General features: G+C 37.6%; 1 protein-coding gene across 3 annotated transcripts in view; it reads left to right on the plus strand.

Annotated features, from left to right (window-relative positions):
• LOC136440062 (delphilin-like) overlaps window positions 1–16,081 on the plus strand; it is a 34,875-nt gene that overhangs the window by 7,094 nt on the left and 11,700 nt on the right. For 2 of the 3 annotated variants that reach the window (XM_066435838.1, XM_066435840.1), the window contains exons 2-12: window positions 4,845–5,440; window positions 6,352–6,506; window positions 9,877–10,101; window positions 10,657–10,742; window positions 11,476–11,545; window positions 12,074–12,153; window positions 13,011–13,189; window positions 13,483–13,553; window positions 14,424–14,575; window positions 14,971–15,084; window positions 15,565–15,644. In XM_066435838.1, coding sequence (XP_066291935.1) covers window positions 4,847–5,440; window positions 6,352–6,506; window positions 9,877–10,101; window positions 10,657–10,742; window positions 11,476–11,545; window positions 12,074–12,153; window positions 13,011–13,189; window positions 13,483–13,553; window positions 14,424–14,575; window positions 14,971–15,084; window positions 15,565–15,644 — 1,806 coding nt within the window. In that variant the 5' untranslated portion in view covers window positions 4,845–4,846. Of the gene's footprint in view, window positions 1–1,719; window positions 1,944–4,844; window positions 5,441–6,351; window positions 6,507–9,876; window positions 10,102–10,656; window positions 10,743–11,475; window positions 11,546–12,073; window positions 12,154–13,010; window positions 13,190–13,482; window positions 13,554–14,423; window positions 14,576–14,970; window positions 15,085–15,564; window positions 15,645–16,081 lie in introns of those variants that run through there. The other variant, XM_066435839.1, reaches the window with a different exon arrangement.

Raw genomic sequence — 16,081 nt, forward strand, 5'->3', positions numbered from 1 at the left:
TTTTCATAGTGCAATATGATGATTACCAAATGCATACCTTGTGATTGTATATAGAGTTCTCTAACAGCTTAGGGTAATGCAAGCTGATGCTGTTGTAAATATTTGATGAGTCTATTGGCCATTTAACTCCGCGTGAGTCTTTGTTGTTCGCCTCGCAACATAGTTTTGTGATGACCTTTGCCCTTTATGCATTGAACATGGTGGCTGACAAAAGATATTGCATTTGTCTGAAAGAGTGATGTTAGGTCATACTTATTTTTGTATGAATCAGGAAAAGAATTCTGGAATCTAGTGTTCAATTTGTTCCTGTTGTTTTTCAGTATCAGCCACCAAAATGATAAACTGAACTGTTCGTGCAATCCTTTATTGTCAAGAAATGATCACCATTGTTGCTTTGTTGACTTACATGTAGAACTATAGATGTTATTCACAATTTCATTGATGCATTAAAAACATTGAATTGCTAGTAAAATGGCAGTTGTGTTTTCAAATGTAAAGCAAAGGCTGCCTATATATAAGACTTATTTAAAGGGACAAGGTAACTAGTACATTAAACATTGTGTAAGTTCAAGGCCATTCGGTTTGAGGAGTACTGGCTTAGAGGGGCTAGGTTTTAGCTTTGTTTGTCTCAGACAAAATGAAATATAATATCATTCTTTTTACACAGTTGTGTGATAAATCATAATGATACAATCAGGGCAGTGTCCAGGACCCATCCCTCTGTCCTAGGTTAGAAATTTGCTTGTTGGGACAGACAAAAATTTCACCCCATCTGTCCAAAATATCAGTTCATCACATCATGAAACTGATGAAAAAAATGTATTTTTGCGATCTTAAAGTTAGAATAATTACAGATTTAGAAATGAAAATTATCAACATGGGGTCCCAAACGTTGAGTGGGACAGGAAAAAATGTAAAGCTTAAGAGACAGTCCTGGTGCGTGCAAAGGGAATTCTCTGAGGTTATCAAGTGCTAAACCACTGAGATTTGTACATTTGGTGACAGTTGCTATGTGGAAGTGTTTGATTAACTGTTATCTCTTCTATTCGGTCTGAAGGACAGTTCAGCTGACCACGCACACACTGGTGATAATGTTGGGCCCATACCAGATAATATGACTAATGATTAACGAGGCTTATTTGCATATCTCAATGACATCAAATCATGCATTGGCTTTTCAATTATGAAATATTGTAGGACTAATTTTTGCCTGATAGTCTATGCAATATCAGTAAAGGATATTTGGAATCAGTCACTGACCATTGAAGAGTTTTCCTATTCTGAATTGGCAAGTTGTTAAAGAGAGAGGATTTGCAGATTGATAAAGAGAGAGAATTTGCAAGTTGTTAAAGAGAGAGAGAGTTTATAGTCTCTAGGGTCTCTAGAGTTTATAGCCTCTATAGGGTCTCTAGAGTTTATAGTCTTTAGTTTAGAGAGACTATAAACTCACTGTGTATCTGTAAGGTGTGATTATCCGGGCTTTAGTTAAAAGGCCGGCAAGTGGTCTGAAGGTAATTATTTGCGTTCTGGCTCGGCCGTGTTTGATGTTGCATTCTCGTACGCGGGATTCGTGTGCAGGGGGCCGTAACGAGGCATATCGGCGGGGGGCGTGCAACGGCCTTTGCTCCAAAGACGTCTCCCCCGATGCACGTTCGCTACTGTTAGCTCTTTGCGTTTGTTTTGTGACCCTTGTTGACTTTGCTTGACCTTATCATTCGGCGAAAAAGGGGACAGGGCAGTGTGTTGGTAGAAGACGCATAAACTGGTACGCCCTAAGTAAAGACAGTAAATCACTGTGTGCTGTCGGTCGGGTGGTGTTGTGTAAGTTCGAGTCGTTTTGAAGTACCAAAAACATGGAAATGGGGCAAAGTCAAGCAGCCATGAGTGAGACGATACCGTTTAAGTTCGGGGACTAGAGTCTAGTTAGATTTACCAACTTAAAGGTAAGTAGATTTGTCAAAATTTAAGACTAGTTCCGTTTCATCATGTATATAGTTGCTTATTCTTATAACATAATACAATGTACACTTGTTTTTTTGCTTAATTCCTAGCTAATTATATACAAATGTACATGATTGTGTACATGTGAAGACCACCAACTAAATGCAAGGAAAATTTGATAAACTATTTTTAGAAAGACTATTAGCAGAACTGTCAGTTTTTGTATCAATCGCAGAAAATGAAATTTCTGTTCGAAATTGATGAGTGAACTTTCAGTTGACATAAACTGCAGAAAAATATTTAGATGAACTCAAAGCTAAAATTTGGATGTGAAATGACATGTCTATACGTGTTTGGTTCTGCTGGAATGACAGTGTAAATAGGACGATGATTACCATTTGGCCCATTGTGTAACCTGGGGTCATTGTATAACCATGTATCACCTCAGGTGATCTGCCTAGTAAGTAGGTCCTCAGATTCAGAACATTCCATTCTAAAAAACATTTTGAAAATTGTAGTTTTATGAGATTTGATAAGGCGAAGAAAGTTTAAAGCCGAATTAATGAATCTTCATGTGGAACTTGACCACTGTGACTGTCACAACAACTTTTTAGATGATGTTTACATTTTGGAGAAGACATTATATGATTCTTTTTAGTAAGATAATGCTTGAAATAATTTATATTTCATGTTATTCCAATTATTTAGATAACGATATGACATAAGTTTGAAATTGATTTGGATACAGTTCATACTGAACCATGGTGCATAAACTGTCCAAGAGGACCACTCAGGCTACAGATAAAATCTGGTCTATGTGGACAGGTGGTTACTAACGTAACATGACCTATTTACGTGCAGAACCTATTTACGTCCGGTTTGGCTCATGTCCACATGTTGCGGTGTATTATGCCAAAGCCTGTTCTCATGAGCAATAAAGAACATCATAAGTATGATCCTTAGCCATCTCTTTAATTTTTGCACAGCAAAACATAATGGCCATGCGTTTACCACGTGAACGCCACGTGCCGCGCATGTGGGGGGAAAATTACAGATAAACATTGCTTTTTTTTCGATCGCGTTAAGCAAGTGGCCGGACAGACATAGTGATTTTACTATCATTTGTCTGCAGACTACTTTGGACAGTTACTGTGCATTTTTTTCTGGTCTATGTTCTTCAAGCATAGCGCTAGAAGGGAAAGGATTCAGAAGTGGACGATAATGGGTTACCCTAGCACAATTCTTCATCATATACCTCAGTATAAATACATGCTCGCACGGCGTTAAACAGGCGGAGAAAAACTTACAGACCATGCATTTTCTTTTTAGAAGAGCTGATATTTCTGCGCATTGGTTTGAAATTTGGCTCTGTCCGCGCGGTTTTAAGATAAATATGTTTTGAATAAATCGGACGTCAATTGGTCATGTTACGTTATACACAGCATTCTTAATGCTTGAATGTGTCAATGGAAAAGATTACATTGGCCAGGCGGTCCCTTAGTGTAGTGGTGGATCACTTGAACACTACACGTTGCAGGTTTGACAGTCTATAAACATTAATACTTAATGAAAAAGGAACATGCCTAATATCTATAAGTAGATTTTTCTTCTTTGAAGGCCTTGAATGAAAAAAGATTAGGCTACACCAAGTAATTTTTATGGATGACGTCCTTTGGAGACCCTAAATCTAATGCGAGAGCGCGAAAAAAAACCAAGAAGGGCAGAAAAAAACAAGATGCCTAGTAGATTTGAGATAATAGTCGACGACACATGTTAGGATACAAATTGAATGAGAGAACACAGTGTAACAACTAAGAAGTCTTTTATTCATCATGAAAACAGCAATAATTTGAATAAATCCATTGAAGTTGAACAGCAGTTGTTGTTCTGTCCTGTTTCTTACGATTTGCAGCACTGTCGTAACTCTTTGGTCATAGTTACAGGAAGTGGAATTTCTTGTTTTATTTCTGGGAACAGACCAAAATCAATGCGCGCGTGGACGTCATCCATAAAAATTACTTGGTGCAGCCTTACGTAAAATACACCGACATGTCATACTGCAGGCCTGACCCTTACAGTGTCCTCATAACCCTTGACCTCCTTATGATACATTTGCAGCTGCAGTCAGAGGACCTGAGTTTTATTTGTTCTGACCAGAGGATCAATACAATACACATAGTACAGAGACACAGCTGTGAAGATATAGAGGCTGTTGAAGGGTTCTTTGAGTGTCTATTTACAGCTATTCTGCTACCATTAACTGTAGGCTAATTTTTCAAAACAGGGTGGGTACCTTATAATTAGAAATACGTGAAATGGCTGGGTAGCATTCTTTCTGGTAAGAAATTTCATTTAGTTTGGAATGCAGTGCAGTTCTAGTACAACATTGTATCAATTTTACAGTAACTTCTATTATCTATTGTCTTCTAAAGTAATTACCTGTCGATGTGATTGATTGGTTGAGAAGGCAAAGACTGACAGAACAAGGATATCCCAGGGTTCATCTGCTGGGACCAGGATGTTTTAAAATTTCTACTTTGGGCTATTTCGAACAATTTTCTTACGTGAGGTTATTTTTAGAGCAATGGTAACAGAACCTTAAAGTTAAACAATGGGCAGTTTGACTAGACACTACTGTTGAGACTGTAACCATTTACTGATCATTTACTTTAAATTTTCTTCCCTGGCCTGATTACTGATTTTTTTACTGACAATCTACTGGGAATTTACATACAAGTGTGACTATTTAGTAAATGTAAAGACAGTGAATCTTTTACTATTTAGTAGACGCTGTCAGTACTTAACAGTAAATTTTCAGTTATGAGTTTTGCCAAGTTTCAACAGTTGTCAATTTTAGTGTACAAAGATTCTTGTAATTAGAGCCATATGTTTTTCTGTTACAGGAATGAAAATGACCAGTAACGAAGGTTGGCCCGAAGCCTTTGGCTTCCGTATCGAGGGCAACGTGCCATGTTACATCGTCGCTGTGTCCGACAAGAGCCTGGCGCAACAGGCGGGGCTGCAGCCCGGCGACCAGATTGTCGAACTCGATGGACACGACGTCACCATGATGTCGCGGGAGGGTATCATGGCGCTTGCCAAACACTGCGAGCAAGTCCCTCCCAGCCTGGGCGTGATCTCTAGAATCCGACACTTAGAGCTTGTACCAGACCTGAAGGGTAACTACGGGTTGCTGTTTCGCGGGACGGGACCAGTCTATGTGCAAGGTGTCGCCAAAAATAGCCCGGCTGTGCACGTAGGACTAAAACCGGGAGATATGCTCTTAGAAATGAATGGGGTTTCGATACGACACATGGACGCAGCCAACCGGATGATTCGCAATGGACGTGATGTGCTGCGGTTAGCGATCATTCCCGGACAGGGCAGTAAGCAGGACGTGAGTGCGCCACCGGTGGTGATACAGCCGCCGAAAGAGCCAGGAATGAGAAGTGACAGGAGCATCCGAAAACACAATAAAGCAGTCAACTTCTTTACAAAGGTTTGTTGAATAGAATTTTTTTTATTTTTCAAGTAAAGATCGGGAAACTTTTGCTGACACTGGTTTTATTTTCACTGTTTTTACAATGACCTCTCCATTGCAAATTCATGACACTGTGACTATGTCTCCCTTGTATGACTCATGCAGTACAGAATTGTTTCAATTGCGAATTTAAAACACATCAAAAAACCTCCTACTGTGAAACAAAATCACAACAAAAGTATTTTGAAAGTTTGTAAACTAGAAGATAAAGATCAAACTTTTTCTCAAATCCGTCATGCTTTTTAAGGATTATCATTAGAAGTTTCCTTCTAGACTGGATTGCTCCAAAGAGACCAATTGCCAAGGTCAGGTCAATGTCATTACATTGTCGTGACTCGGGAACATTGTTACTGAGCAGAAATAGCCAAAGATTACAGTTGGTAAGGCGCTGTCACTAGGGTTACCTGAAGCACTTCCTGACATATTCCAAGGAGGTTCTTGCATATTAAAAGACCAACTTTGAATTGTCAGTGGCTCTTGATAAATGTTTAAGATTATAGTACACAGTGATCGCTTCAATCAAAGACTGTTTGATAAGTATCTGGCCGATCTTGGTACAATTTTGTTTTGGACAATCCACTAAAAAAATTAAACCTTGAAAATAGTGCAATAATGCGTAGCAGTGCCTAAAAATGCCTTATATTCCAAGAGTTTATATTTTACATTAATTTTGTAGTCAATGCTGGGGTATGATGATGATGATAGTTTTTAGTTTGATGGTGTGAAATAGCAAATTTGTCATTTTTAGTGAGCATCAAATTGCTAAATATCATTTGGTATTCATTTGCTGGCTTTTACAATAGATTGCCTGCTCTTTTTTATGTAAAATGATGTCAAGATTAAAAACTGCAAGTTTTGAATTCTTTCAGGTGAATGTAGTGTTGGAAGAAGACCCAGACAGGAAAGAGGAGTTGATGCAGTTGTTACGAGACTACGCCACCGACAAAAACGTGGAAACGTTCGGCACCGCGCTGGCCTTCTTACTCACCGAGCCTGCGCACAGGAAACTACTCAGTGATATAAGGTAAGGAGGAAAGAAACTGAATGAAAAATTGCTGACGTCTTGATAAAAGAAGTTAGTTAATATGCAAGTTCAATTGAACATCTTATGCATCAAAAGTTCCAGATACTGAATAAATATCACATTGCTGTACCAAATGTGATGAGTGATAGATAAACTTAACATTAGAATGTTTGTGACATTTTCAACATGTAAAGGTCATCTAGGGCTACAATCCCAGGGACCATTTCAGATCTAGAATATCTGACGTATACAAAATTTTATTGTATGATTAAAAGCTTTCTTTTTAAGGATAAAAGAACTACCTAATTATGTACATATCAACCTATAGTATTATGTACAGTATGTTACTATAATTAGAAGGACTGTACAAAATATAACATAGATAGAAAATGATATACTGCAATTGCCTTTAGGTTCGCGGGATTCAATTTCATGGTAGGGGGAAAATGGTGTGTCCAAGTTCGAGTTTGAAACAGCGCTACAGTCACATAATGGCAACACTGGTGGCTCATATTACAGACAGCCAGTCAGAAACCAAGATATAGCTGTCTATTATAACAGGTGCCCCCTAAAAACAATGTACATTACGTAGTGCTTAAACAAGGGGGTAGGTGGGCAAACATTTTCTCTGTGGTTTTAACTTCGTGCTGATGAGTTCACTGTGAAAACCGCGAACATAGAACCACTGCGGACATTTCTGCATTTACAGTATAATGAGCCCCTACAAAGAATGCACTTGGGATTGTATTACAGATATGTAGAATATATCATCTTATACAAGAAGGTCACCACAGCATGTAAACGTGACACTCTGGTCTCTCTTGGGACTATTATAGGTAATTAAATTACAGACTCATTTCGTATGCATATTGGAGTGATGCTCATTTGGTATTCAGGAAAATAGCAGCTTGCATCTCACCTGAACTGAAACAGGTGAAGTCGGCTGAAATGTCTGATAAAGACGTCTGGGGTCATGAAACGTAGAAAGGGATTGAATTCTAATGCCTTGCACAAAAATGGCTTGCTAGCTTATATATAGAGGCTTTATGTTCATAGCAAAATGCCAGCCTTTTTTCAAAGTTGCTCACTTGAACGCTCACAATATTTGTGGCAGGAAAAAATGCCACGCAACAATCAAGAAATGATTCTTGTCCCATGGGACATTGTGTCACTTTTCAGTAACAACATGATGCAAAAGGCCATTCCTTATTCAGTGACACTAAGAATGCCACAATTCTATTCTTTGGAGTATACCGTGCCTTTCAATGTTATACGGAAATTACAGATTATAGATTTAAGGTTTTACATTTGATACCTGGTGGTACAATTTTCAAAATTGTGAATGGTGCGGTACAATAATCATAGAGCGACCGTCATAGACAAAGGGGGACAATCATAAATTTTTGATGAAGTTAAGTAGGACGTCAAATCCTGTGACACACGCCGACAGGATGCCGTCTTAATAACACCGCGGGAAGAAGAAATGGCCGCTAAGAAAGCCCGCAAATTCAAGATGGTTCCTCGGCTCGAGGTTGGGACTAAAATCGCTTCGCAGGGAAAAGGGTAGGACTGGTGTTGGTTTGTTTTTCTGTAGTTCAAAATCGTTGTGAAGGGTAGCACAGCTGGTGTTGGTGCCAGCTGATAGAGAACAATTGTGCTCCGACCCTGGAACGTAGAAACTATTGTTACCAGGTGGAAAATGCCTGTAGGCTATATGATATGTTTTGCATGATTTACAACGTTACAATGAGTTGGAAGTCATAAGATTTAGAAGCAGGTTCCCAACCAGATAATGACTTTTGGATTTGTAGCTTTTGAATTGTATATTTTCTACTTTTGATCTTCTTTTAAATTGAAATTATGTGCCTTTCTAAAAGGACCATGATATCACATCTGTTCACAAATAGGCTAATGCTAATAGGAAATTAGTCATGTCATGATGATACATGCATTGCTTGAACACATTGCATATATAGAATGCCTCTAATATATTATCTAAATCTGCACTATATATGATCTATATTATATACGAAGTATATATTATGTATTCTAAAGGATTTCTAAATTCAACATCAAGTTTCCTTCACATTTCTGACATACTGTAATTCTACTTTCTGTGTTTTGTAGAAGTAAGATATTATCATGAATTCAAAGAATATGCCATTTATTTGGTACCAAAATGTACAGTTCAGCCAAAGCCCCAATTACACTAATGAGGTAATAAAAGTCAGCCTCGTAATCTTATAAAAGCCATTAATTTTTGTGTTTGGCCAGGCAATTTAAATTTTAATCCATTATGTTTTTGGGATAATGCCAGTTCCATGGAGTTATGCAGGTTGTTGACAATTTCCACCGTGAATATAGTGGGCAGTTTGGCTATAAATTCAATGCAAAATTAGTACAAAAAGTTTTACATTTGCGTTTAACTCATTGATTATGAAAACATTGCTAAATGGAAATTTAGATATAATTGTGAAATCTAAAATTTTATAACCTAGTGCCATATAATATATAATATCTTGCAATGCTAATCATGGTTGTGAAATTTCACACCTGGCCACTATAGCCTTAATGCTGTTGCCATAGCAACATATCCTACTGGTACGATAAAGTATACCTGCCATAATGCCAAGTTTAAAGGTGTATTGTACTCTATCACGATATGAGTGTTGTCTAGTTGCCATCGGTAAAAAAGTATGCTCACTGACTTATTCACATTACTCAAAAATGTACAGTAAAACTGTATATTTTTCTCTATTTCATTACTTGTGCAATACACATACAAAATGTCTGAACAAAATTGTGAATGGAAATAGCATAATTATCTTAAGAACGTCAATAGCTGTCACAGATGAACAAACCTCACGGTGATATGCAAACATGCATATTTTCCATAAAGTGCAATCTAGAAATAATTGCTGTATATAGTGTACAAGTATGTTCAACAATGGGTATTTTGATTCCTGTATCATAAAAATTGTTAATAATTAGCTTCGCCGAGAAGGTTATGTTTTCGGCAGCATTCGTGTGTGTGTCTGTCTGTCTGTGTGCAAACACGATAACTCAAGAATGCCTGATGAATTGTCTTCATACTTGGTATGTGTAACGTTACGTACTGGTCTTCTTGAGACCTCAAAATGACTATATTATCGGCCCAATAATGGTTTGTTGTAGTTTTATTATAATTTTCTATTACATTTCATATATCATACATACACATATCACATTGACAACACATAATTACACATAGAAACATAATCCACAGATTCAATGGGAAAGAAAAATACAACACCCTAAGAGAAAGATGTATGAATTACAAGGTGTAAAAATTGTCGTATTTGATTTGTAATGATTGCACGTTTTTCCCCAGGATATTTGTTCCGCAGCGCCATCGCGGTAGGTTTGACTATCTCGTGTCTCAGGACATGCTGACCCTGCGCAGACAGGTCATCCGCGAGCTGGAACAGCGCGGGAGAGACAACAAACCGTCCTGGGACTCATCTACGGTATCATCTCGAGGCTCCAGCAGGAGATCGTCTCGGAAGTCCATCCTCCCCTCCCCACAGAAGGAAAGGGAGTCGACTTGGCAAACCAGGTACTACTAGATTTAGCTTTCAACAACATGTCTGGCGCTATCGTCTCTTTTACATCAACTTTATTTTGACTTTGTATAATTTTTTTCCGTATCGTACTATCTAAAATTGTCTTCACTTTATTTGCATAATTAAAAACCTGCTGATTGAAAAATCTTGCTCATTTAAGAAAAGTAGTGGATGCTATTTGAAATGTCTGTTTCCAAAATCATATCCAGTTGCTTGAGTAACTGTTATTCTGCTTATATTTATCTTTTTCTTGTTTGTTTGTGTGTGTGTGGGGGGGGGGGGTATTATGCATCCATTTGTGGAGAGACTTCATTTGTTACATTGCGTACATTACATACACTTTGTTATATTCAAAAGAATACTTTCACAGTGGTACAAGTCATGTACAATTTGTAGATATAGCTTTATGATTCTATGATACAACAGTAGTCTTCATAACAAGAAAAAAGGGAAAAATTAATCATAAACTTAAGGCCTGGTGTACCTGGTCTTAAAACATCTGAATGTTGACTGTTTTATCTAGTAACTGTTTTGTCTGATTCTTGCAGGACTGTTGTTGTAGAAAAAGGCCAGGCCAGTTTTGGGTTTGTCCTGCGAGGTCATTCACCTGTTTATATCGAGACTATTGAGCCAGGTAAGCTGGTGAAATTTTGCATTGTTTGCTAAATATGAAACAAATGTATCTTATTTTTAATACCATTTTTCTGATTCTTTTCATAAGTTGATTTCTTCACAATTTAGATTTGTGTATTATATTGTGCCAAGTTATAAGTGTCCCCAAGCTTTACATGTAGGATGCGCAAGGTTATGATTTATTTAATTAGTCCCACTGCAGCTGTTTGCAAGGCTGAAAATATGTTTTGGCATTTTTTTTTCACAGTGCAAAACCTTTAAGTTTCTAAAGCCGAAATGAAAAGTCTAGCATTCCTCTTTTTCAAAATAGAAATGTAAACGTGACTGTGTATGCTTGACTGCCTAATAGATCACACAGTAGAGCGAGTCCTTGGCAATTGTGATGCATTTGTCCTCAATCGGAACACTTGGATAAACACATGTTACATTTACAATTATAATTGAAGCTTTCGTTGCTCAAACATATGCAGAATATGTTTTATGCGGCCAAAAAAATGTGTCCTGCGACATGCACCGCGCGTCGATCATCGTAGGACAGATAATTACAATCGTCATTTTTGTGACATAGGCCTTTAGTATTCACAAGGTGGAAACACTGAAATGTAGTTATTAGTCTAAAATCTTCTTGCTCTCTGAAAAAAATGATCTCAAAGGTTATTGTTATTAGATGTAAAGTTGATAATTGATATATAGTAGATGCAGGCAAAATGAAATGTTATTTTTTCCTACTTTAGGAAGTGCATCTGACATGGCAGGGTTGAAGGTCGGAGACCATCTTCTCAAACTGAATGGGTTGGATGTCAGGTAGGCACATTTAGTCTTACTTATCATTTAAAGACTCACATACTTAAATTTATGTTGCAAACTTTGATATCCTATGGATATAGATGAAATTGAAGATGAACAACACTTTATCCTAGATTGTCCACGATATCATGATAAATGCTCAAAGCTGTTCAACCTTCTTTCCGCATGTTCAACAGAATTTAGTACATTCCAGTCTATAGATAAATTCAAATACATTCTAGAAGGAGACAACCCTTACTGTGTACAAATAGGTAAATATATCAAAGAATGTTTAGATCTTAGAACTAGTAGTGTAAGTGATACGTTAAACTTGACATGTTGAAGTATTCATATACTTGTACGTAGGTTAATCATTTTGTATACCATTGTTTGTTGTTTGCATGTATTAGTTGTAAAAGACCATACAAAAGTCGCCGTACTTTTGTCGTGTCAATAAAGATTTCTATATAAATTCAATATTCCAACACTGATGTAAAGTTCATGTGCTACTTTTATACTAATATTTTTTTCTTCTTTCTTTAATAGTTCTGCCACCCATAAGAAAGTCATCACACTACTGCAGGGGAGTGGTAGTAAGCCTACACTGGTGGTGGGGGTCAAGACAGGTCGGCATTGAAAACTTATTCTATTGACATAAATTCTGTTCAAATTTTTTGTACTCTTCTAGAAGTAGGTTTAGAACTATTGTAAGAATGATTTAAAGAAATAGGAAACAGGGCTGTTTTCTTAACCTACTTGCATTTTAATTTCAAACTTTTCTACCACAAGAATTCTTTTTTTTATTTATTCATTTTTCATTCAGTACATATATTTTTGAGGATCAGGCAAATAACACAGTGCTCAATATGAGAAGCCCTCTCCTCATAAACATAAAGGCCATAACATTATCTTATTACTGATGATGTTGTATATGATGCAGGCTACCAATAACTAAAGAAAAACATCTTTTATTCTAAATCAATATAATGTGCGTGGAAAGCAGTGGTGGCCCGCATCGTCGACAGATGAAAGCGGCGATGATGATGATGATGATGATGAATATAATTTACGGCTTGCCCAAATTGTGGCTGACGTTTCCAGAATTCTGCAGAACTGTCGATGTCCCTGTGAAATCTAATTGTTATCTAGATATTGATAATCTGTTGTATCATACTTTATTCATTTGGTCAATCTATTTAGAACTAGAGTTCCACAACCCCATACCTTTACCGAAAGCAGCTCCTGCAGTTCTAAAAAAGCCGCTAAGTGGCCCAAACCTCAGAACTTACTCTCCCTCCCGAGAGCTATCTGCCACTCAAAATCATGACCATAGCATGTCCAGAACGCGAGATATCGAACCCAGAAGCTCCGCTGCAGTACCATAGCAAGCCGCCGGGGGGCACGAAATCTAATCATTTTGAGGTCTCAAGAAGGGGGTCTCTTTAGATTTATAGTGCAACCTGTTATTAATCTTTTACTTCAGGACAAGAGAGAAAATCGAGTGACGACAGGAAGAGTATCTCGTCAGCGTCCTCACTGCCAGCCCGCCTGACGTCTGGGAGTCGTTCTCCGAGCATGTTATCGCTCTCATCTGTCACATCCTCGCTGTCTTCACAACAGGTCACCGAGATTGTCAAGGATGGAAGGACGTTCAAACAACAGGTACGCGTAGTAGTCTTGGTAAAATAGCAAACTGGGTTAACAGCAGAAACATTGCGTCAAGGATGGATGTGTGGTGGTCATGGGTGGTGAGGGGTTAATGTGGCGCACATTTTCGTTTTGGTGAACGCTTGTGCTTTTTTTTTGTTCAGTTTTTATGTTCTGTCATTTTTTGTGTGGATATTGTGTTTTCAGAGGTCTTGGTTCTTTTTTGTGCCTGTGATTCAAGTTTCATTTGTACAATCATGCATCTGTGAAAAAGGAGGTTTTGACAGAAAGACATTTTTTCTTTTCAGATGGAACACCTGTTGACCCCCTTGGAGAAACATCAAATCAAAGCCAGTCTCAAGAGATACAAGGACACAAGGTACATTTTTCACCATTCCAGCATACATGGAAAATGATATGGCTTTGCTTTATTGCATAGTTTATTACATTCTATAAATAGGACAATGAATTTGCCCTGACTTTGTCCTAGGGGAATGGTGACTCTACTTTACTCGTCTACTAACGTAAAGTTACCAATTATCGTCCAATTTTTTTAAACATATTTATCTTAAAACCGTGCGGACAGAGCCAAATGTTTAACCCATTGGAAGAAATATCAGCTCTTCTAAGAAGAAAAATGGATGGTCTGTAAGTTTTCTCTGCCTGTTTAACGCTGTGCAAGCATGTGTTTATACTGAGGTCTTTGATGAAGAATTGTGCTAGGGTTACCCATTATCGTCCACTTCAATCTTTTTTCTTTCTAGCACTATACATGAAGAACATTGACCTGAAAAAAATGCACAGTAACTGTCCAAAGTAATCTGCAAACAAATGATAGTAATCTCACTATGTTTGTCCCTCCGCTTGCTTGACGTGATGGAAGAAAAAAATGTTGTGCTGTGAATTCTCACCGACATGAGCGGCATGTGACGTTCACGTTATGAACGCATGGCCATGATGTTTTGACGTTCAAAAATGTACAATTGGTGCGGGGTCGCTAGGTTGTATCAAACCTTCCGTTAAACTAGGAAGAGTTTTAAGCCATGGATAGTTTGAATATCAAAGAAAGGTTTAATGTTGGCTACTTTTAACAGATACTAGCTATCGTGTAAGTTATAAAAACATGATGAAGTAAGAGGTGTGGAATTGCGTATGAAATACGTCTCGCATTATTTTGCATGAGACAAGAAATTCACAAAAGCTTAAAGTATTTCAATGATATAAGATTTCTTGTGTTTTCCTTAATCAGGAATGCAGACAGATTGATTCAGGAGGTTTACCCCGTACTGGACACCCCAGCTAAGGAGAAACTGTGGGGTTACATCATCCGACTACTGCCTACTGAAGAACAGCATGTCTTCAGCAGTAAGGTTCTCACCGTCAGGACTAGTCAAATACCTGGTAAGAATTTCAAATCATGAAGTTGTTTGCATTTTTTGGGAAGCGTTTATTCTTGTCTTCTGTAACATATTTTCTTTGTAATATTTCTTATTGTCATGTTAAGAAATAAGCATTTGAACAGTATGTCAGGATATTGGAAAGCTTTTATAGCAGCATATCTCAGCTTTCAGCACCAGGGAGAGCGCCTTTGACAGAAAGATGTAGAGGTTAAAAAAGCTATCACCTCCTTGTTTTTATCACTTTTAACTGCTTTTATAGTTTTTTTTAGTTAACCTTCTCCCTGCTGACTAACTCTGTAACCAACAGGGAATCGGGTACCAAACGGCTACTTCAGGGTGCTAAATGTTAAGTAGTGTTTTCCAAGTGAAATTAAAGGCATCATTTTGTCACTCTAGATAAACACGATACAAACAGAGATGAAAATGGGTACTCTGATCAGGCCGACGATGTTTCGCACACCAGCGAAGCCATTCACTTCAGCACCACGGACGATGACTCATTTTCGCACAGTGAGCACTTTTGTCTTATTTCTTTTCTGATTTTGACCCCCCCAGCTCTATTCTTTAAGAGAGCATATTCATGTGTGAAAACATGCATTTGTTTTCTTCTTATCCATTAAAACTATGATATCCTTTATTTGGAAACACCTTGGAAGCTTCTTTTTTTACATCTTTTACTAATTCTTCATCTTGTAACCCCTGTTTAATTTGACAATGACTCATGTATCCTATATGTTATTATTGACTGTATTGGTACTGATGACATTGTAGAACATTAGACAGCTATACAAGTCATTACTATTCACTATGTAAATACTATGCATTACTTATTTAGGAAGTAGCCTTTGACTATGGAAGCTAGTATATATCATTTTCACATCTACTGAACTACTCTTGTCTTCGACTAGTGTGTAAAACAGGGATAGCAATGAGAAGAAATAGATTAGACCTTCTCTGATATTCTTTTTGTCCTTTAATACCATTCTTTAGTTGAAGAAGCTGCTGATCTATTGGTCAACAAGTCACCTGATCTTCCTATTGAAAGATCAGAAGGAGATGGCACATCTATGGTAGGTAGTGCTGCGTACCTAAAGGTAACATCAGGTACAGGTACCGGTACAGAGGTTTAGGTACAGGTCCGGACCTATACCTTTCCCTAAACAATTTTACAAATTAACATGTGTTCTTCCGAACTTCTTCAATAATGACAGAAACATTAATAATCTGTTTACAACTTGTCAGTATCTTTATTCAAAGATCATAACTAGGTTTCTACCGCCAAACTCCCTTGGCCTTGCTATCAAAACTCCCAGCCCTCCTGAATGATCTGTCGCATGTAAGTAACGCTGTTCCAATGTGTCACTGGTCATGTTTGGTGTTGCATGAGGCTATGAGGTTAGGAGATAAGTCACAAAATAAGCAAAGACTTGGTGTAGATTTATATTGATACAGTACCGGTACTTCATGATCCGGTATTTTGGACGACCTGTACCTAATCGATTTTTAT

This window comes from Branchiostoma lanceolatum, chromosome 8 (genome assembly GCF_035083965.1).
Source record: "Branchiostoma lanceolatum isolate klBraLanc5 chromosome 8, klBraLanc5.hap2, whole genome shotgun sequence".
Lineage (NCBI taxonomy): Eukaryota > Metazoa > Chordata > Leptocardii > Amphioxiformes > Branchiostomatidae > Branchiostoma > Branchiostoma lanceolatum.